The following is a 23,841-nucleotide window of genomic DNA, read 5'->3' on the forward strand; positions in this document are numbered from 1 at the left end:
AGAAACACGAAAATTCTTATGTTCGAAGGCAGTTTTTTCAAACTTTTATTCCAGAGTTCTATATTTAATTTGACGGTGTTATTTTCATGAATATCTCATTGTTTTTTGAGGAGTTATCCCTTTTTTTCTAAAAATATTCAAATTTCTTTCAAGGATAGTAATTCCGAAAACTATATCGAAAATTAGAATTAACTAGTGTGCTTAAGGAAAAACATCAAAGCATTGCATGGTTTGAATATTTTGAGTCTCTTTTAGTTGTTTCTTGGAATAATAAAAGTTTTATATAAAGGGTTTTTCCTTTGGGCTCCCCTCTGCTTCGGATGAAAATTATTTATATTGTATCTATTTAGTTTATGATGAGTTTCAATGATATTTAATCTTTTATTTCAGTGAATATTAAGCTTTCCAGAGACTTTGGATCTCATTTCCTTATAGTGTCAGACTGTGGAACATTCAAATTTCCACCGCTAAGCAACAGTTGCCTTCCTTGGAATGGATCCCAGGTGATCTTTCCAATAGGAGACAATTACAAGGAACAACTATTATGGTCCTGGGGAACAGAAGAATGTGATGAGATGGTCCAGTTTCGGTATGTTTTCTTAAAACGATATCTCTCCAAGCTTTATGGGAAAAGGTTGTCTATTTAACAAATTCCTTGGGGCTTTTTTTGTGAAATTAGCCATTGAACATAGTTATCTTTTCCCATTTTTGAAGACTACTAGATACAAAAAGTTTTGAGAATGGAGAGGTCCCATTATACCAGGAATTTTTTTTTTCGTTTGATTGATTGATTTGATTTGATTTCTCATTCTGAAATGTCAACATGGACTTCAGGTTTTAGATTGTGAAGATAGAGCTTACATTATTCCCAAGTCGATTAAATATAAAGAAGATTCCACAAAAAAAGAGAGAGAAAAGCTTTTGAATTGTACGAGTATTATTTTCTGTGATTTTCTTTGGAAATACAGGGGATTTTACTCATTCTTCAAGTATTATTTCTCTGTCGGAAGACGATTTTTCGAATTTAAACCAAGAGCCCTATCTGTTATTCCAAAAAGGTAATTTAGAGGACTAGTTGGACGTTGCAAATAGAGGATCTTTTTATGGTGGAGGAGAAAAACATAGTTCAAGAATCCTTATCAAATAGCTGATAAAGGGTGTATTGTCCAAAGTTTTTTAGTATACGGAATAAGATCGTTGATTTTTTAGGAAGGAGGTCAGGGCTTTGATGCACTTCGTAAATATCTGCTAATAGGTTGTTTCTATTGTCTATCCTTAGAACAATGTAAATCAATCAATTCTTTATTGTTTTTCTCCATCTTAAAGTGTCTAAAGTTTCAATCAGGAATAATATAAAACAAATAAAAAAAATTCTTTATGCAATTGCTTTACATAGACTAAGATACAATTTAGATTGTCTGTTTCTTAAATAAGTCAGTCTTAAGTGGTTATATAATATTTTATCATTAAATATTTTGCCTTTGCTTTTGTTGTTATCTTTTTTCTGTCGATATTTTTTTGTCACTAAACAAATGTTTAATTGTTTATTTCTGTCATCAGACAATGTGTCTTTGGTTTTATTTTGGCCCCTGCTAATGTTTCATTTTTTTTTCCTTTTATTGGACGAAGTGTCATCGTTTTCCTTGTCGGTACAAAAAGTGTCATGACAGTAATTTCCAAATTGCTAATAGAATGTATCTTATATTGACAGCTTTAAGTTGTTAATTAACTGCTGTCATAGCATCAAAGCATCAAAGTTATCAAGTTTGATAATTATTGTTTTTATTATTATGATATCTGCAGCGCTAGCGTTCTTATTACGATTTTATCCTGTCAGTTACATTGTGTGATAATGATCTTTTTTGTAATATAATTTCATTTCCTTGGCCTTATATGTATTGAGCGTTTGCGTGATGATTCTTATTTTTGCTATCCTTTGAGGTTTGTTTGTCTCAGAAGCAATCTGCTGCTGGTTCAGTCGTGGCTCGAATGATGTCAAAAAATTTAGCTCATTTCTTATTTTAATGGTCTATGTCATCTTAAATACTCTATTTTCACTTCATAAATTACCTCGTTATGTTAGTGCTACTTAAATGTGTGCGGATTTTTTGTTTGCCAACGTGGAAACAGATCCATCTAGATTCTTCAGGCTCTTTACATGAGCAACTTCTTACGTCAGAAAAAAATGTATTTTATTCCAATATTAACTTCCGATATTAATTTCAAAAGGAACTAGATATAGCAAATTTTTTTTCAAATGAACCTTCAAACATCTCTCTACAATGTTTCAGTTCCACAATAGGGACGACAGAAATAAAGAAGCAAGAATAAAAAAGGAGACACGCCACTGTGTCCTATGCAAAAAATTCCTTGTTAGTCAAGATTGGAGACTTCGCTTAGGCTGTCTGTGTATTATATTTTTTATGTGTTTTCTATTAATTTTTCGGTTAATTGTTTTTTTTTAATTTGTTTGATACCGTGCATTCCATGGAATAAAATGATAAATTGCATCTTTTTCAGACCTTTTATTACTATCTGCTCGTCCACAAACTCCCCCTCCCTAAGACAATCGACCAAAATTTTTAGATTGTTACTTTTATAAATTATTGAAAGACCCCTCAAACATACATCTGAGATGACTCGACCTTACAGGCCCTAGGGTAAGGGCCGTAAATTATGCAATTTTGCCCTTGTTTACACACAGGTTTTAGTATATAAAAGGGGGCATGTTATATCCTGAATTTTTAAACTTTAGCTAAAAAATTTCAGAGATCATCCTCTGGGATAAGAAAATTTTATGTTGATTAGGAGGGGGTAAGGCTCCTGGAAATGGGCAAAACTCCGTTTGTTCCTGATTAGTTTTATTTCGAGCAGGCATTATGGATCTTTACCTGTACCATGATTCCAAGAGTTTTCTAAAAGTACGCTCTAGATATAACACTCACACCCGAGCAAATCAAAAAACACTATATGCACCTAATTTTTAGATTTTTTGAAATATCTTGGGGATGGCTTAAGGGATGTACTGAAACTTCGAGGGATTTTTAGAGAGAAGAGTCAAGTGGATTTTATATTTTGAGTTAGGGACGGCTACATGTAGATCGAAAGGCACAATGTGTAGCCATCGAAAGACTGTGGCTGCAATATCTTGGTGGGTGGGTTTTTGGGGGATTGAGTCAAAATTCCAGGCACTGTTGGAGAAAGGAAGGGGAAGGGAACAAAGAATACTCAAATTGATTACTGGGTGGAGGGAAAGGGGCTAAGCAATTTTTGTCTCCAATCCTTACAAAAAGTTTTATATGCTCGTTTGAGACTTATATTTGATGTATGTTAGTTATTATTGGTTTTAATTAAAATTGACATAAATCAAAAGACACTACATGCTGCGTATCTGCAATCATCTTAGGAACAGTTCAGTGTATTAAATAAAAATTTTCAGAGAATGGCGAAAGGAGGAGAGAGAAAGTAAATTATGACTTGGCGGAATGACTAGAGCTAAATCAAAAGACACCATGGACATCCAGGTTATCAAAATTCCATACTGCAGCATCCTGGGAACGGAAATGGGTGACTGAATCGGCAAATGTCTTATCCTTATATGGTATACCAGAAAAATACATTAGAGTGATTTGCGCTATTTACGAGAATAATACTGCTGCGGTTAAGGTAGGAAATGAGGTTAGCAACTGGTTTTGTATTAAATCAGGAGTTAAGCAGGGTTGTGTTCTATCCCCCTTTATATGGATCATTTTGATGGTCTTCGTCTTAAGGAGCACAGGAAAGGCCATTGGAGACCGTGGAATCAAATGGGGAGGAAGAACGCTCCTGGACTTAGATTATGCTGATGATTTAAGCATATTAGATGAAAATGTGAGCAAAATGAAGGAATTTTTAGAGGTTTTGCGAGTTCAGGGTGCTAAAATAGGCTTGAAAATTAATGTTAAGAAGACTAAGTCACTAAGGCTAGGAATAAGTGAAGATGAACAGGTGACATTAGGTAACGAAAAGATTGATCAGGTTGGGAGCTTCAGTTACCTTGGTAGTATTATTAGTAAAGATGGTGAGAGCAGTGAAGATGGTAAAAGTAGAATAGCTAAGGCTCAGTGTGTTTTTTCACAGTTAAAAAAAGTTTGGAAGAATAGAAAGATAAGTCTATAAACCAAGATTAGAATATTTGAAGCTACAGTGATGACAGTGGTCAAATATGGCTCTGAATTATGGGCACTCCGAAAAGCAGATGAAAATTTACTAGATGTTTTCCAGAGAAATTGCCTACGGATTGTTCTGGTACCTGGCTGACTGACCGTATTTCAAACAGTAGGCTGTACGAAAAGTGTGGTTCAATCCCGCTTTCTGGAGCTATAATGAAAGAAAGGTTGAGATGGCTAGGCCACGTTCTACGGATGAAGGATGACAGATTACCGAAGAGTGTCCTTTTTGGCCAACCGTTTGGGGCTACACGGAAAGCAAGTCGTCCTTGTCTGGGTTGGGAGGATGTCATAAATAAAGATTTAAAGGAAATGGGTACTTCCTGGGAGGGTGTAAAGAGGGAGGCTTTAAATAGATTAGGTTGGAGGAGGAGCGTGCGTAGCTGTGTTGGCCTCAGGCGGCTTGGTGCTGCAGTGAGTTATTATTATTATTAGTAGTAGTAGTAGTATAAACGGCAAATTGAAAGTTCTAGTGCCTTTTTAAGAGTTGAAAGCTATGGAGGGTAACCATCTCCTGCCGTGCCCTTTTTTCGGTACCGCTTTCGTCACAGTCTCCTAGGCATATGATCAAAATATTTATATTTTCATTTTATCTAGAAAAATTGTTTTTAAGTTGTTGGAATCCGATTAGAATGACTTCTTCCTGCAGCTCCCTAATACATCTGATCAAACATTTGTGATTTTGTTCAAAATAGTCAAATGGTTTAAAAAAATTGTCTTCAGGGATGGCATGAAGTCCCACGGCCTCTGGGGCCATAGCGTAAATTATGCAAGTTTCTAATCGTTTAAACGTAGGATTTGTCTCTAAAAACACTTTGGTATCGAGTTGAAACTTTCTCTGAGTCATGGAGGAGGGGTAAGTGGGTCAGAACTTTTGACTTCCGGGAAGGGGGTAGTGGTAAATCTAAAGACAATATGTGTATGCAGGTAATAGAAATAGCATATTTGTAATATCTCTCCAGAACAGCTTGGGGTTTGAAGTTAAAACTTACAGGTACTCTTTTTAATAGAAGTCACTTATTAACTGTTTTTGAAAAAATTAGCTCAAAACGCCCCTTATTTAAACAAACGAGTAGTTACGGAGAATATACCAGAATAAGAATTTTGTAATAAAATGGTGGTTAAATAATCGTCTATGTTCTTGTATTTTATTAATGTTATCATCTTATATTGGTGTTATATAAGAGAAAAGTGGGAGTAAAATACCCTATGCTGCTCACAGGATACGGGGACGCGATGGTTTAAGTCCTATAAAAAAACAAAAATCTTTAAAAATTTTCAATTCGTATGATTGAAGGTTCTCCTTTGTATTCACCCTTAATTTCTTTGTAAGAAGAATTTATTTGAAAATAATAACAACACTAAAAACAAGATCTACGTTGCATGGGCAACGTGAGGTGTTTCGGCAACGTTTGCTCGACTTCGCAGAGCAAAGTGTTGCGAAGCAACACTTTGGTTTTGTTTCCTCGCTTCGATTAAACGCTGAAGTTGTTAATCTGTAAGAATATTAAAATAAGAAATCCCCTACATGTCTTACCACTGCCATTAAACTGGTCTTAACATCAAGCTCATCAGCTACCATCAGCTCATCAAGAGCTATCGACTGCCGTCGAAAAAAAATATATCTGTCTTAGAAAAAAGTTGACTTTTTTTTGCCGTAGGTCAAGTTTCTAACGTCATCACTGAGAAAGGAGCAAATGATAAACTCTAATTTCTTTAGCAATGAGAGAACTTTTAAATTATAAGAGGCACATCTGATACTATTTCTCTACTGCAATTCCAAGTGCGAAAAATTGAATGATAAACTCGGCTGAAACCACGAACAGAAATGGGTAGAAACAATAGATGGCAGCTTTTTTGGACCCGTGGTAAAATACCACTTTTTGTTTCTGTAAATTTTTCTATTTATCACTTAAAGAAGATATATTGGCTGTGGGGCCGGGTAACTGCCGCATATATTTAACACTTATAGATATTAGTCCATTTTCAATTTGAAACTGATGCCTGCCTGCTGGCCTGCTAGGACTGAGCTTCCCACTCGAAAGCAGAAACATGATTTGATGAAACGAAAACTTGACTGCATAACTTCAGATAGTTCTCTCTGACATAGGCTATAAAACTCCATTTCGCTTCACACACTATAGGCTCTGGCTCAAGGAAAAGCAAAAACCATCCTTTTTGGCCCTAGGCAAGAGTTCTACGAAGCTTTCCAAAATGCAATGTCATATTCATCAATCTGGCCTAAGTCCACAGTTTCCATAAAAACTGCAGAGGTTACACCCTTACCACTTTCTAGGAATAAGCTGAAATCAGGGTCCTAGTAAAAAAACACACCACAAAACAAAGTGTTGCTCTCGCAATACAACTAAGTGGCTGGTAGAATATTTTCATTCGATAGTAAAATAGAGAAAATCGAAGGTAAAGAGCAAGTTAAACATAAAAACGAACTTGGGCTATCCTTTATACGACGAGAGCTACCACACCAAAACCTCCCCTTCTGTACGCTAAAGTTTTAGCTTTTGAGATTATGGTCGATCCCTATACTATTTCAAAATTAAGCATATAAAGGCAGGATTCCCAACTTTGTGCGCAGGCTCCACCGTTAGTAGTGACAGCATAATGCTTTTAACAAAACCCATATCCCTGCTTTTAACACCACCCATATCCCAACATTCCACGACACCCATATCCCATCATTCAACGACACACATATCCCACCATTCCCATGACACCCATGTCCCACCATTCCGACGCCAGGCAGCAGGTGCATATTACGTAATAGGGAAGGTTCTCTAATAGATGCATGTGTCTGTTACGTAATAGGGAACGCTTACTTATGTTAAGGGTGCGGTAATCTCACTTGGCTTGGTAGATTTATTGGGAATAACGTAGTGACAGTGCACAGAGGGATGTTATATAATGACGGTGCACACTTTGGTGTTACGGAATGGTAGCACACGTGGGATGTTACATAGTGATGGCGCACGCGTTGTATGTTACATAATGACAATGCACACGGGTGTTACATACTTTTTTAAAATATTTTTTTTCAGCATTTCAATTTTCTTTAGGATTTCATTTTCTTTCACGTTTTTTTTCTTTCAAAGCTTTTTTTTCTTCGAAAATTTTTGTTCTCTTTAGGGATCAAAGAGATTTCCCCTCAACGGAATGGTGTGCTAGACGGTTAGACTATAAAATCCTTTCTAATGTTTTGATTCGGCGAATATTTTCTACGTTATAACCTATTTTACGCAATAAAACCCCCCTCTCCCTCTTAATAGAATGATTAAATGGATTGACTGTTGCCATATAGCTGCAATAATTGACATGCAGGGGGAAAATCCGTTACTAGAAATTGCTTACATTTGAAGTACACCTGCTTGTTAAGTAATGCTTTAGAGGGGGCTATCGGATAATATTTGGGGCTGTTCTTATCGCATTTTCTAGTAATAGTCTTTTACTCTATTGGAACTTGAATGTGCTATGAGAGAAGGAATAAAATTGAGATATGCAATCAAAAGTCTTTCGCAAAAGTCTTTCGAGATATGCAATCTAAAATTGATTCATATGCAATCAAAAGTCTTTCTTCTCCTCCTCACTACACAGAATTTTACACATATATTGGAGACAATCTTGAATGACCAAAACCACAGTTTCAAAACGTTGATTGCATGTTTTCTTCGATGTTCAAACATCAACGTCTTTACCTAACGCTCATTAAAAAGCATATATTTTAATTAAATAAGTACTTCTTGTATCTTTTAAAAGAGCTTTACCGGGTTTGAGAGATTCTTTTCACTGATTCCGTGTGGTTTATTCTTTAGTTGATGCTCATTAAAAAAGCGAAGATTTTGGTTAATTAAATAACTCATGTACCATTTAAAAGAACTCAACAGGGCTGTTTTAATAAGTGCAACTACGGCCAACGCCCACAAAATCCCCCCCCCCTTGTTTCGTTGACTGAACGTTAGATTTCAACCCTCCCCCTTAAAAAATTATTTTATCACCTCCCGAAGTTTTGATGAAAATGTATCGTTTCTTTGAGATAAGACTATGCTTTCCTGGTTGACAAGCGCACAGTTGAATAATATTGTTCTTCGTATTTCGCATAATCTCGTGAGAGGTAAATTTAGCCCAAATTAAGAGATGTTTCTGAGAGCTTTTACTATTTCCGTTTCTTTGACTGAGTTTTAGATTTCAATCCCCCTCGGTCAGAAAATTCTTATAACACCCCCCAGCTTAACTTAAAGCTGTAGAACGTGTTAATCCATACCAATTCATGTCAAACTACTGTTAAAATAACTTTGAAAATAAATATACATCTGCAACAAAAATAAAGTGAAAAAGACTGCAAAGAGCACGTCAGCTCAAAAAACGCAGGGAGGGTTTTTTTTCCGCTGGGAAAGTTACAGCGATTGTTATAGAAACAATTATAAAAGTACTAGACATCATTACCTGACAAGCTGATGGCAGAAATTACATAGAAATGGACATATTTATAGAAAAAGGAAGTTCTGTTCACCAAGATAGCACGCTATCTCCCATCTCAACGGTTGCAATTGCGAAAATCCCCGAATTATGCTTTAGACTGCTTGACCATCCACCTTACTCACAAAATCTAACCCCAAACGACGTTTTCCAGTTCTTTCAGCTAAAATTGTGCTCGGAGGACAAGTATATTTGTCAAATTAGGCGGCAATCACCTTCGTGAAAAACTGTTTTTTGGGGAAAACGTCAAGTACTATATTGACGGGTTAAAGAGATGGAAACATCGTTAAGAAAACTGTGAAGAATTATTTTTTTTTGTAATTTGACTATGAGATTGTAACTCAGCGATCATTTTCTTTAAGATTGCGACATGATACAATTTTAGAGTCACAGGAGCCCTGGCTTTCAAGAATGACAACAAAATGGAAGTATGAAATTTTTTTTGCAAAACAAATAACTCAACCCCATCATACATGTGCTTATCTTTTCACACTCCTCATCCTCCCTTACCCTGCTGGTTCATCGCTCACAGAAATAGTCTGATGTGTATTAACACACGGACTTGCTTACTCATATTCCTAATATCTAGTTGGCTTTTACTCTTCAAAATTCCAATCGTTTCCCCTTTGCCTCTATTCTGAAATTTCATCCCTCAAATCCTTAAACTCCCTATAATTATGCACAAAATGGTTTAGATCCTCACTTTCTCTAGATTTCAGACACAAATATGGACCTATTTGTTTCCTAAGCCACCGCAAGTATTTTCCTATTTCTTCAAGTGCCATACAGTTACACCTTTCTGAAATAACCCACCGCATATCCTCCCCGTGACCGTGGCTATTTAAGTAATTTCAATTGTTTACCATTGATTATTAAAGCAATCGAAATAATTTTTGAAGGAGCTACTCAGATTGTCCTTCGCCAACCCCCCCCCCCCCCAATTACACACAAAAAGATATATTAAGCCAATGTTTAATTGAAACAATTTGCTTTAAACGTTTATCCCTGGTAACCATTATTACAAGACATAGGCAACGTGTAAATGTTGCTAAGGTACATGCCGCAATAGCTACTAACAAGAGGAACTTAATAGCCTTCTTTTGCTGATCAGTTTTCTCTTTCAGGGTCTACTTCGTCAATGAGATCAACCAATTATTGCTCTTTCACATAGGCTATCAACTTGAGAGAGGTATGAAATCTACTTTTTCAGTTATTATTTCTTTATAAATTATTAAGAAATCCAATTCATATCATAAGCGTTTCGAATTTAATCTTTATAAGTTCTTGTTTGGGGAGCGGTAGTTGTGCTAGTCTCTCATTAAGTGCTGTTTTGAATGAAAGCATGCGAAGTCGACAGATTTGCCTGATGAGTTTAGATAGATAAATAAATATAAGATAATACACCTGTTATCAACACACTACCTTTTCCTCCACACTAACTTATCAGTGTGCTATCTACCTTTTGATTTTCTTAGCGTTTCCTATTAAAGTTATCCTTAAGTTTTCTTTACGAGGTGTTAATTTCTCAGCAGTTTTTAGTTGATGTCTAAAGATGGTTCAATGATGAAATTTACTTTTAGGCAATTAAAAATTTGACGGTGATATATAAATCTCCAGTGCTGGCACTTCACTATTGTACATACCTAGTACAGAGAATTTTAATTAAATAAAAAAAAACAACTTTTTTCTGCAGAAAGTAAGGAGCAACATTAAAACATAATACGAAAAGAAATTACTCCGTATATTAAAGGGGCTGTTGCTAAAGTTTGGCCCATCCTCAAAACTCTACTTCTTAAAACAATAAAAAACTTTAGCGTAAAGAGCGGGGCGTTGAGGAGGGAACATCCCCTTTAATATACGGAGTAATTTCTGTTCTTTTTAAGCTCTAATGTCGCTCCTTACTTTCTTTTGAATAAACTTGTTTTTTATTTTATTTCTGAACGTTTTTGAATTGATGTATGTTCTAATTTTGGCTCTCCGCACATCAATAATTAAAACAACATTAGCATATTAATTTTGTTTTGGCTAAATGGTTTTCTCACAGTTTTGATAGGACGATTTTGAGAAAAAAGGGGTGGGGAGGAGGCCTAGTTGCCCTACAATTTTTTAGTTACTTAAAAAGGCAACTAGAACTTTTAATTTTTTTTTACGAACGTTTTTGTTAGTAATATATATACGTAACTTACGAATTAACTTGCGGAACGCGCTTTTATATTCGTGTATTTTTATTACGTATATGAGAAGGTTCGCCCCCTCGTCAATACCTTGATCTTTACACTAAAGCTTAAATTTTATCCCAACTCTTTAAGAATGACCCATGAATCACAAAGGTCGTAGAATAAATAGTTGAATTACAAAAAAAAAACTTTAACTTAAAGAGCAAGGTATTTAGGAGGAGATGAACCTCTTCGTATGCGTAATAATTTCTGTTCGTTTTAAGTTTTAATGCTGCTCCTTACATCCAGCAGAAAATAACTTTTTCATATTTTTTTTCATTGTTTTTTTTAAAGGAATGCTAGAAAATCCTGCGCCCCTTCATGGAAATTCTCTTTCCGATAAATTCTCCATGGAAAGGTCTTCCAACGTATCCCCCTCCGCTTGAATCTCCTCCCCCCAATCAGAAAAAATCCCCCTGAAAATGTCTGTGCCCTTTCCAATAACAATTACTATATCATGAAAAGAGAAATCACCAATGCAACAGCACAAATACATAAAAAAAAAGAGACAGAAGGAGAAAAGGAAGACTGTTTTCCTAAATTAGTGAAACAGTGATGAAAGTTTGTAACTTGCAGCCCCTCCCCCGGGGACTTTGGGGAGTAACTCACCCCTTAAGACATAGTTATTAGGTTTTCCAACTATGTTGAACAAAATGGCTATCTCAAAATTTTGATCTGTTGACTGTGGGAAAAAATTAGTGTGGGAGGAGGCCTAGGTGCCCTCCAATTTTTTTGGTCACTTGAATAGGGCACTAGAACTTTTAATTTCTGTTAGAATGAGCTTTTTTGCACCCCTGAGGAAAAGAAAAAAAAAAAAAAAAATAAACACGCACCCGTGATTGGTCTTCTGGCAAAACAAAAATACAAAATTCCACATTTTTGTAGATAGGAACTTGAAACTTCTATAGTAGGGCTCTCTAATACGCTGAATGTGATGGTGTTATTTTCGTTAAGATACTATGACGTTTAGGGGGTGTTTTTCCCTATTTCTCAAAATAAGGCAATTTTTCTCAGGCTCGTATCTTTTGATTGGTAGAAATAAATTTGATAAAACGTATATATTTATAATAAACATAAAAATCTGATTCTTTTGATGTATCTATAAATATCAAAATTCCGTCTTTTAGAGTTTTGGTTACTATTGAGCAGGGTTGCTCCTTACTAGAGTTCGTTACCACGAATTGTTTGATAGACTACCCGTCAAACTTCCCTTACTTAATATCAGAACCATAGTCAGAATGAGGGTAGCTCATAAATTACCAATTTTCGACATTACACCCTAAACTAGGTATTCTTTTCTTAGACCGCACTGGCGTTCTATGACGAACAAATAAATTTTCAAATGGGGATAAATCCAGTTATTTAGACAGAGAAAAAAGAACTGGTAAAAAAGTCCGGATATGATATCTTATAACACTTTAAAATAGGTATTCTTTTCTTAGACCAAATTGCCGTTCTTTGACTAACAAATAAAATTTTAAAAGGGAGTAAATCTATTTTTTAGACAGTGAAAAAAAAACAGGTGCAAAAGTCCAGATATTTTGATCACACATACAGCGACCGTCATCAGTAGTATAGTATAATTGAAACTAGCATTTTATACACAAAAATAAAAAAAAAACTTTTCGGGTCATTCACAAAATAAAGAACTTCCGGATTATTTACTAGATTATTTTCAGAGAGAGTTCACTGACAAATTTCATTCAAAGTCTTGATGAAAATTTCCTTCTTTAATCTTGCCCAAAAGTTAAACAAACTGTCAGTGAAGGTGGCAAAGCCTTTTGTGTCTAATCCTGAAGTTCATTATTTTGTGAATGACCCGAGAAGTTTTTTTTTTATTTTTTGTGAATAAAAATGCTAGTTTAAATTATTTTATTTTAGTAATACTGCTGATGACGGTCGCTGTATGTCATCAAAATATCTGGACTTTGTACCTGTTTTTTTTTCACTATGTAAATAAATGGATTTATCCCCATTTGAAAATTTATTTGTTCGTAAATTATCTTATAATTATAGCCTACTACAAGTAAAAAAAGGAAGGTGAATTTCAAAAAAGCTTAATGAAATTATTTAACAAAATTATTGTTTATTAAAATATGAAAAAATGTTTTTAAATGTGAGTTGTTGGCATGTCACCTTAATATAATCAAACAAATAAAACGAGAAGATAACTTGCATAAAAGCTTGGCGAAAGCAAAACAATATAACTTGATTAAATGGCTTTTATTTTACTGCTTAATAAAAAAAGGCAGCAAAAGCTTACGGTAATGAAAAAAAATAAGTTTATATAAAAAGGAAAGAGACTGGATTTGAAGAATGAAGATCCCCCAGAGCCTTTGATGGCTCACATGGCGTCAAACTGACGTTTCAATTTCTCGGTTGTTTTGTAAGAACCTCTTACTCAGCCTTACGGCAACGAGAATCGAACCCCTGGCTCCGTATTGAACAGTAGAGCATTAATCCCCATTCAAGTAGAAACTAGATAATACTAGTTAGTTTGAGACTGAAAAAGGTTACATCGATGAAGGACTTTACATTCCTGAGTCATTTGCTTAGAAAGTTTTTTAATTGGCAAAGACTTCGTAAAAAAAAGTGTTTTTTAATCTTTCACTAGTGACTGCATTTTTTTATAAGCCGCTATTTTATTTTGATTTGTTTATATGTAAGTTAGGTGACAGTAATTTTAGCATTTTTGGTGGAATTGAACTTGTGAAAGTTTTAAGTCCACTGTAGCCTACTGTTTCAATAAAGCTCATGCTGCATCCAGCGTAGGATATATATTTTACTTTTCTAACTCTTTTTCATGCATATACTCTTGAAGAGGTTAACTGCGGATGCATAATTGAATAGATGAATTAATGATCTAATTTCCCATCAAACCCACAACAGATGTAGTACATACGTAAAAAGTAAACTGAAAAAAAAAATCAAATTAACACGCTTCCGATATTCAAATGAATTCCGAGACAAAATATTTGAACATCTATGAAACCTAACCCAAAACAAATTGTATTGCTTTATGACCTTTGTATTGCTTTATACCGAGCTATATAACTAAGGATCGTATCTTTTGAGCTAATTACTGAGTAGCTGAACGTTAGGGGCTTAATATTTGTCCTTAGGAATATCGAAAGGAAAACTTACAATATTTTTGATATGCCGAACACGGCTTTACACATCTTTTGTTCATTAGCAACATTGATAATCAAACAGCTCGTGGTAACAAACTGTAGTAAGGAGCGACCTGGCTCAATAGTAAACGAAACTCTAAAAAACGGAATTTTGATACTAAAAGATACATTAAAAGAATTGGATTTTTATGCTGATTTAAATAGATAAGTTTCATCAAAAAACTACGAGGGGAAGGGCTTCATTATTCTAGCATTACCGTGGTTTTTACGTAATAGAGAGTCTTTAAAAAATCTTCAGAGCCCGCTAGTAGGGGACCTTCAGACGCCGGACCCCTAGCGAGCGATTCCACCAGCCCCCTAACATACCATTCCAATGGGGCCCTATCAAGCAATTCCAATGGGGTCCTAGCACCCAATTCTATTGGGGCCCTTAGTATCCAATTTCACCGGAGGCCCCTAAAGTAACCACCGGGAGGCCCCTGGCATTCAATTCAACTGTGGTCCAAGCATCCACTTCAGCCACGTAATGTCGTGGTGGTGTGAAGTGTTTTGGGGGCATCACGAAAGGGTTTGCTTACAAAAACATGAATCAATGGACTCTAAGCTTAATTTTATTAAGAAAATATCTTGAAAATGTCTCAGGAATGATAACGCATATAATAGGGTTGTCAAGGGGGGGGAGAACCACATATCGCCATGGTGGCGTGATTTGGCGCGGGGTCATTACATTAAAGGGGGAGGGTGCCGTGTGCCACCCATAGTGTGACATGGGTTAGGAGTTGTCGGAAAATAATAGCAACAAAAAATAAAAATATATCTGTTGTGGTATTCAAGCGTCAGAAAACGCTTAAGTGATGATGATGGGTGCCGCATGGTGTAACCATGTAATCAATTTTTATAAAACCATTGGAAATAAGGAGAAGGTTCGTTCAAGAAATGTTCTAAATTCTAAGTGGTGTGAATTTCCTTGGACTATTACATTCTAACAAGGAAGTATCAGGATGTTTCATGGAGAGGGAGGTAGATTTCCAAGCATTAACTGACAATCGATCCGAAATTAAATAAAAAACTATTTTTTTCAGCTGGAGCAACGTTAAAACTTAAAATGTACCCCGAAATTATTCCCTATATAAAAGAGTAAGCCCCCTACTCAATACCCTGCTCTTTGCGCTAAAATTTGACCTTCTGTTCCAATTCTTTAAGAGCCACTCCTGAAACACAAGGGTTGCTTGATTAGGATCAGAAGCTTTTATTAAAAGTACTAAAAAACTGTAGTGTAAAGAGCAGGTTATTGAGTATGTGTCAGCCCCTTTCTTATGCAGAACATTCTTTTCGTTTTAAGTTTTAATGTTGCTCCTTATTTTCAGTTAAAAAGCTTGTTTTTTATTTAATACAGTTAGGAGGGGGGAAGTACCCAAACTCTTGTGTATAGAGATTTTTGTTTGTTTTTAGTTTGATTTGAATATTCAGGTTAAGTTTTACTCCTTTTAAGATTTGTTTGTTCATTTATATTAGCACCTGTCTTATGTTTGGTAGCTATGGTTGTTTATTTAATTTCTCTTCGTTCTGAATTTTGTTTATTTTCAATGGTAATTTCTGGTCGTTTTTGAGTTTGAATTATTATAGGAATTCATTTCTGCTGATCTTATTAAGTTTGATATGCCTCTTTTCTTTTCTTTGAAAAACTTCTTTTTTGGAAAGTTTTTTTCAAGTAAACTTAAAGTAAGAGTATTTAGTAATATTGATGGTCATCCGATGTCTTAAAACAGTGCCCTTGGAGTCCCGAAGTCAAAATGCTTCGAATTCTATTCTATTTTATCATTTATAGTGAGGACATCTGATGGTCGTCGTCCGATTTTCCACATTTTCTTGTTAATTTTATTGACCTGATGTCCCATTACTAGTTTTGCTTTATATTTGTTTGTGTCTTTCATGCGCCTTGATTATATCCCATTATCTCTCTTCCAGGTTGCAATTTATGGGTTCGAAAGTTCATCTCATCTGGGACAATCAACTCAAAGAACATATTTAGAAGTGAAAATTCTTTATGTCCGTTACAGGCAGCAAATTGTTCCTTTTGGTTCTCCCCTGGTTCTTTTGAAAGAATTTTCTTTTCTTTGATAGGAAACAACGATGCCATTAGAGAAAACTTTTTGGATATTGAGGAAAATAAACATATTTCAAAGCAGAAACTATTTCCTCGGGGGAAAATGTATAAAGCCAAAAATGAAGGGAATCATATATACGAAGTTTCAGTCAAGGAAATGGATTTTGAGTTAAGCTTTAAAAAAAGGTCTAATTGTGAAAAGGGTCTCCTGACAGATACCCCAGGGTACTTCAAAATTAATGTAAAGGATTTCGTCTACTCAGAATGTATATTTAGCGTACACGCACAATATGGATATAGAATAAAATTGACGCTGGATATGCCTAGTGGCTTTTGCAACTTTTTCCATTTGGAAATTACTGATCGTGAACGTGTTCGCCGAGTTTGTACAAGTTTAGAAATGGAATCGATTGGAAATCTTATGCACTGGCACATTAAGAAAATTTTTCATGGTAAATCATATCCAGATGATCTGTTACTATCTGTGAATTATACGTTTATATATGATTTCCCGATTGTAAATAAGTGTAGACAGGGAAGTTTTTACTTAAATGGATTTTGCTTTGAACTTTTTTTGAAGCGCTTGAATTGGACAGAAGCAGAAATGTTTTGTGATCAGATGGATGGCAATTTAGCAACACTAAAGGATGAAGAAACCTCTCAGTCTATATATGATATAGTAAGGTTCAGGTATGTTGATACTTATTGTGTCATATGATGTGAATTATCTTTAACAAGTTCGGTGGACTTTTTTTTTTTTTTTTTTTTTTTTTTTTTTTACAAAATGTCTACAGAATACTAAACATCTTTTATATAAATTCCCTGTAAAGCAAGGTATTAAGGAAGTACTTTAAATGTAGATACTCCAAGACTCGTTTTCTATAACAGTCTCTGTAGAGAGTGTAATTACTAAAACGGAGTCAGATGGTTCCTGTAACTGGTTGTTCAAAAGAGTAAGGGACTGATGATAAGCGAATTTTTCATGCTTTTCAGTGCATTTAATGGAAAATTGAAATTACTTTCTCTAGCGTTTAGTGGGAAGTTAAAATGACTTTCTCCACTGGTAGTGCAGTATTACCAACGGAACTTGTTGAATTAGATGTTGATAGGTCAAAAATTAAGACAGATCATCACCAGGCCCCAATAATGTTCACCACCAAATCATAAAAGAAACGTTGACTGATGATCCCCGCTCTTTCACCCAACTATTGCAATACTCCGTTAACTCTGAGGAAGTGCCCAACCATTGGGATACCACATATGCTACATTAATCTTAAAAAAAGTAATAAACTAAAAGTTAAACACCATATTCTATGCCTATCTGTCTTACTTCTGATGTAGCAAAATTGCTGGAATGTATTATCAACAACTATCTTCTTGAGTACTCTCTGCTAGTGAAATTAGAGGTCTCTCTATAGTTCTGCCTATAGCAAAGAGCCATAAGGCTTCAATGTATTACATTTATTCTTCTCCAGGGCCAATTCGTATGGAAGAGGTAGTAGAAATTTTGGAGAAGGATTGTAACATTGATTCCAACCAAGAATGTCGGTAAATACAAAGCTCCTAAAGGCTTACGAAGTAATTACCTACCTTCGAAAGAATAGTCAGTTTGCAGACTATGTTCTTTTGGGCATTGGTAAATCATTTGATAAAGTCCTATAAATTGGTCTCGCCTACAGCTTAATGCAGTAGGCATTAATAAGCAAATGGATAATTGCTGCGGAATTTTCTCGCTGGAAAAAAATAATTTGTCCGAATGTTTAGTAAAAATTGAGATTAGGCATTGCATAATTCCAGCTATGTTTAAGTGGTGTCCTCGAAAGAATTGTCCTTGGTCTCACATTCTTCCTTATCTATTGAAATGGCATGGTCCAAGGTGTTAAGAACGGTGTCACTTTACAAGCTGATGGTTCCATAATACATGTATTGCAAATAAATAGGGTAATTCAACAGATATAGATACCATATAAACTTGGGTTTGAGAGTGACTTCTTCCTCCAAGCATACCCAAGTGATCCATAGCCCATTTTGGCTACAGTAATGTAATTATGAATATGAGATGTCTGAGAGTGAGATGTCTGAGAGGCACTTATCCTGTCGAGCCCCCTTTTTTCTTTTGCATCTATAGAAACTATCTTGGAATAATCGTTGATAATAAACTGAAATCACACGAGCATATGACTCATTCAAGTCTTGGATTCCAAAAGAGGACCATCAACTATTTATCAGCAAGGTTTTTCCTAAAACATTACGAAACATTCGTAAGACCTATGTTAGGCTTCGGAACTTGGCTCGTTGATTTTTTTTTTTTCAACGTGATTCAGCTTATTGAAGGAGTGGACAGTGGAACAGCAAATGTACTTGTCGTCTTAACAATAATTCATACCATACCCGACTAAAGGCGTTAATGCACACTCCTGTTTAGTCAAAAAGGTCATGACATGATACAACATAGAGATAGGAATTCTAGGACCATTTTTGACACCCGAGGCTTCGAATCAACCGTTCAGTTGCTTCTTCTTGTTTAAAGGGATAAACAACAAGCCTGAACCCAACCTTATCGCAGTGGGGATCGATACCTTTGCCCTTTTTGCCAAGCAGAGCATTAATCCACTGTGACCATAGACTAATCAAAGAAGCAACTTTTTAGCCTTGTATCTTCATAACGGTGTTTGACTAACGGTGGTGAAATTTCAAAAACACTGTTTAAGTCTAAAACAAAACTAAAGTAGGGTATGATTACTTCAATTTACGAGTTATTAGCAATTAGAACTGTTAGACTAGAGTAATGACACTGTTGATGCCCAGTCACCTTAGACATTTAAGATGAGACTTGGCTATGAGTAGCTGAGAAATTTATCAAGCATGAATGGGACCCTTCTCTAACCCTCTGGATCAACGGTTTACCTTATGGATTTTATTGCCGTGACGATGGTCCTTGGCGCAGAAACTTAATTCTTATTCATACCAACTGAACCCTAACTTTCAAAAACGGATCTATATAGATCCGTTTAGAAGACCTTATTCTGCCCATGATTGCAAATTACCCAAATTAAAGCTACCCACCAGAACTGGAAATTTCTAAACAAGCTCAGTTTTACTTTCTTAAGATGTGGATATCAGTTAAGGCTCTTTTTTTTTTATCTGGAAGTAGCCTGACATTTTCCGAGAGTGTTCATCTGTTTTGAAGTATTTTTTCTAGATTATAAAATATTCTGGAATAGGTTTGTCTTGGGTGCTATAGGACACCCAGTTATTTATCAGATAAATAGTATTTCTTTTTTTTGTTCCCTTGGTAGATTGTGTTATCCTAGACTGTAAATCTGAGTCACGCTTATCACAATTTGGCTTGACTGTATTTAGCTTCAATATCCTCGATATAAAAGTAATGAGTTACTATTTCCAAGTGAATTGACTAGGTAGCTGAAGATCCAACTTTTCCGTTCATTCAGCTCTTTCCGTCCAATCATCAGTTTACTCACGGTCATACCCATCTCTGTTTGGCCTCTTGTCTCTTCCTGAACTATTTAAGATAAAATCAGAAGTTTTTTTTTGGTGTTATAGTCTTTGGTGTTACTTTAATGTTATGGTATTTCTTTGTATCCTATTTTATGACAAGGGGAGTAAAAGCGGTAAGACTAGAATTGGTGTAATTCGGAAAAGCTGAACTCCCAGTTTTAATTCTGGTTCACCTTGGCAAGAAGGATACCAAGGGATTGTCATTTCGGAGTTGTAAGAGGGTCTCATTACCAGGTATTATTTATGTCCACCATACTCTCACTACCTTGCGTGGTGGTCAGAGGAAGTTCTAAGTTATACCAAGGCGTGGTATTAACTTTTTAGAGTAATCTCAATTCAAGTATTTTCCAGACAGTTTTAGTGTATATTTGTTATCCTATACCTACAGACTATAAATATTTTCTTTTTGGATAGCAGACAATTCAAAGGTGGGTTTATGGGGGGGGGGGAGAGGAAAAATTTCCCCCTTGTTAGGAGCGTAAGATTTTTAATAAATGATCTAATTGTAATCATCATTTCGTAATTTTGAGGTTTCATTTTTATTAAAATAAAGTAGAGGGCGCAATTGGCACTGAGTAAGTGAGTATAATCAAATTGAATCCAAACTTTTCCTTTTTCTCACACCTTTATCACCATTCCTTGAAAATAAAAGTAAGTAGACCGACTTTAATTGGTTTTAATGTTGTTAGGATTAACTGTGCAATACACAGATGAAGAAGTGCTCGTAAACGTAAGGGTCACCTATCAAATACTATAAGTGATTGTATTGTCGGTGGCCAGAAATGAGCGGTCGTTTAGTATACCTAAATAATGTTAACGTGCATCAGATCAACTATTGGCCATGAGCGGCTAAATGATTTAGCTTTAGTGAGCATGGAACGTGAACAATTAGAAGCAATCAATTGGGGCAAAATAATTAATAGTTTTGCTGTGGTTAAAGTAAGAAAAGTAAAATTTAAATTATTAAAAAGAAAACAAATTAAATGAAGATTTTGCTTAAATTTCGCCTGAAAATTTTTGGGAACAGAGGGGGGGGGGCTTTAATCAAGATTTTTTTTCAAGTGCAAAAGAGGTCATAACTGCCACTAAGAGAAGCATATTGATGGTTCGTTACATTTATTTAACAATTAGCATACAAATCGGAGTCTATTTAAATGAAACTCATACATGTATTTTATTATTCCCTATCGTGAATGTGTATTTTTTTTATGCTACATGACATTGATTATTTTTTTTTCTCTCGGACCTGAGCTTGATTTTTTATTATTATTATTATTATTTTATTTTTATTTTTACTATTTTATGATTGATGTCCTTAATTTTCCTGACTTTTCGTATGAAGTTTCGAATGTTTGGTAAATATTTTATAAATTTAAAGTCATCCTTCAGAGCTTTCCTACTTAAATTTAGGCTTTGCCCTTCCAGCTGGCACTAAAATTGTCAACAGTGCCTCTCCAGCCTCGAGCATTGCAGACCAGAGATCTTTCAGAGACTTTAGGAACAACCATTCGTTTTATTTAGAGTTTAATTATTATTAGTTTAACAATCTTTAATTCTAACCTCCTTTCGCGAAATATGACAATAGATGCTTGATATAATACAACTTGAAATAAATACTAATCTTTTCCAAACTTTTCAGTCCCCACTACAAGAGTAAGTCAGGCTTCTGGATTGGTGCCTCAAGTCATCGGGAAGGTGAATACTCGTGGACTAGTCATGAACCGTTCAGTTACACAAGTATGTTACTTACTTTTCCTTTTTCTTCACCAGTAAAACGAAAGCATTCTGAATTTGGGAAAAGAATAATGTTGGTACATAGTTTCTCATAGTTAATGTTCACTGGTCAATTAAGTGGTATAATTACAACAAGCCCTCTCAAATATTTTATATTAGGCTGCTTGGCATAAACAAAATCCACGAGCGATCTATCGTTGTAGCAGCAGCGGAATAAGACCATTGATAGCAAAGATAGTGGCTAATATTTTGGACCGTTGTTTATTTTCCGTACTCTGCTTAGAAAAAAAATTAAAAGAACAGAACAACCTTAGAAATTGAGACTAAAAACCGTTGAAGAATAAGAACAAACTAAGTATTCACTTACTTAACTATACAATTGACGGCTCAAACTACGGAGCCACCTCCTCATTTTATTGGGTTGCAAAAAGTAAATAAGGCAAATAAAGCGAAAATATTAAAATGATGGTATCATTTTAGAATTGCTGCGTCAGCAGCTTCGTGACTTGACGTTCTTATTCTTGGGCTTTAAGATGAATTAATAAGATGATAGACACTGTTTATTTTACCTTCTCAAAGAAACTTGACATATATTGAGTTAATTATTAGTCATTTATTATTAATAAAGTCAGTATCAGATTGCAATTTCCTCAGAGTCTATTAATCATGAAATGTTTATTATTTATTTCTGTTGCTAAAATACTTTTGGATGAGAAACTTATGGACAGACTGGATAGATCAACGGTAAGCGTGAAAAATGTAGGTCACTGCCTGGCAAGCTATTAGTGGGTAACGTTCCCGTTAGTGGTGCGTTCCAAGTAAAATTATTGGTAAGTTTATAAGTGAGGGAGAAGTATAAGTTTTGGTGCATAAAAATGCTTCAGTTAAAGCCAATTTGGAACTTTTTTGACATGTAATTACGTTAACTTACCATCCCTAATGTTCTAGTTCTGGAAACAATTTATTGTTTCCAGAACTTTACATTTACATTTTCGAGCATAGAACTTTACATTTACATTTTCGAGCATAAGAGTATGTATCACGGTAAAGTAGTCGGAACGAAAGTGGCTACTGGAATGGCCTCAGCTGGACAGCTATACTCCTAATAAGATAAATGTAATAAGTATGTAATAAATGTAATACTAATAAGTATGTATCACGGTAAAGTTTTCGGAACGAAAGTGGCTACTGGAATGGCCTCAGCTGGACAGCTATACTCCTAATAAGATAAATGTAATAAGTATGTAATAAATGTAATACTAATAAGTATGTATCACGGTTAAGTAGTCGAAACGAAAGTGGCTATTGGAATGGCCTCAGCTGGCCAGTTATACTCCTAATAAGATAAATGTAATAAGTATGTAATAAATGTAATACTAATAAGTATGTATCACGGTAAAGTAGTCGGAACGAAAGTGGCTACTGGACTGGCCTCAGCTGGACAGTTATACTCCTAATAAGATAAATATAAGCCTACTGGTTCACCGTAAAAGCAAGGTGCACGATAAAATAAAGGCGACTATTTTTTTTGGTATTGAATAAAACAAAAAGTAGCACAACAAGATGAAAAAGAAAAGAAGGAAATATGAAGATATTTACAGCGATTGAAAACGCAGTGCAGATATTCTGGCCTTCCAATTTGGATTCTGGAACGTTCAAACAATGTCACAGTTGTCCAAGACAGAACAAGTTTTAAAAGAAATGAGCCAGTACGATCTTGACATCCTCACCCTGTCCAAGGAACAATTGCCTGGTTAAGGCCTCGAAAAGTTACCAAGTGGACACAGCATCACATTCAGTGGACCAGAGTCAAGGAGAGAATATGGAGTTGCCCTTATGATGATGAAAAAAAAATCAGTCATTCCCTTTTAAAGTGACAGCCAGTTGCATCCTTAATTCTTACCACCGGTTTGCCAGCAAGCATGCTAAACTGTCTGTGGTGGTCGATTGCGCACCCACAAACGAAATAAGTGATGATGTAAAGGAAGAATTCTACAGAACCCTGCAGTCAGTTGCTAGTGATATACCTAAGCAAGACATAACATATGGCTTCGGTAATTGCCATGGCTTCGGTAATCCGAACAAAAATAGTAAGCTTTAAACCGATTTTGCTCTCTCCAATGACCTTTTTATTGGTGGGAGTTTGTTCCAATACTATGATATCCACAAATATTTGTGCACCTCTCAAGACGGCGTCACCAGAAATCAGATCAACCACTGCCTGGTGAGTCGCAAATGGTGCAATAGCCTCATAAGTTCTCATAGAGGAGCTGATGTAGGGTCAGATCATAACCTGATGATTCCCAAATTTAAAGTCAAACTGAAGAAAAATGTTAATCAAGTACCCTATCCAAACCTACCTTTTGACTCGAATGAACTACTTTATAGCACAGTAGAAAAAAATTCGTGACCGAACTTTCAAACAGATTCAAATCAC

The 23,841-nt window shown here is 35.3% G+C and overlaps 1 protein-coding gene across 1 annotated transcript in view; it reads left to right on the plus strand.

The window, feature by feature from the left end:
• LOC136033733 (uncharacterized) overlaps positions 1 to 23,841 on the plus strand; it is a 189,509-nt gene that overhangs the window by 22,180 nt on the left and 143,488 nt on the right. Inside the window, exons 2-5 of the mRNA XM_065714626.1 lie at positions 391 to 589; positions 9,821 to 9,885; positions 16,012 to 16,840; positions 21,310 to 21,407. Coding sequence (XP_065570698.1) covers positions 391 to 589; positions 9,821 to 9,885; positions 16,012 to 16,840; positions 21,310 to 21,407 — 1,191 coding nt within the window. The remainder of the gene's footprint in view (positions 1 to 390; positions 590 to 9,820; positions 9,886 to 16,011; positions 16,841 to 21,309; positions 21,408 to 23,841) is intronic.

The sequence above is a fragment of the Artemia franciscana genome, chromosome 12 (genome assembly GCF_032884065.1).
Source record: "Artemia franciscana chromosome 12, ASM3288406v1, whole genome shotgun sequence".
Lineage (NCBI taxonomy): Eukaryota > Metazoa > Arthropoda > Branchiopoda > Anostraca > Artemiidae > Artemia > Artemia franciscana.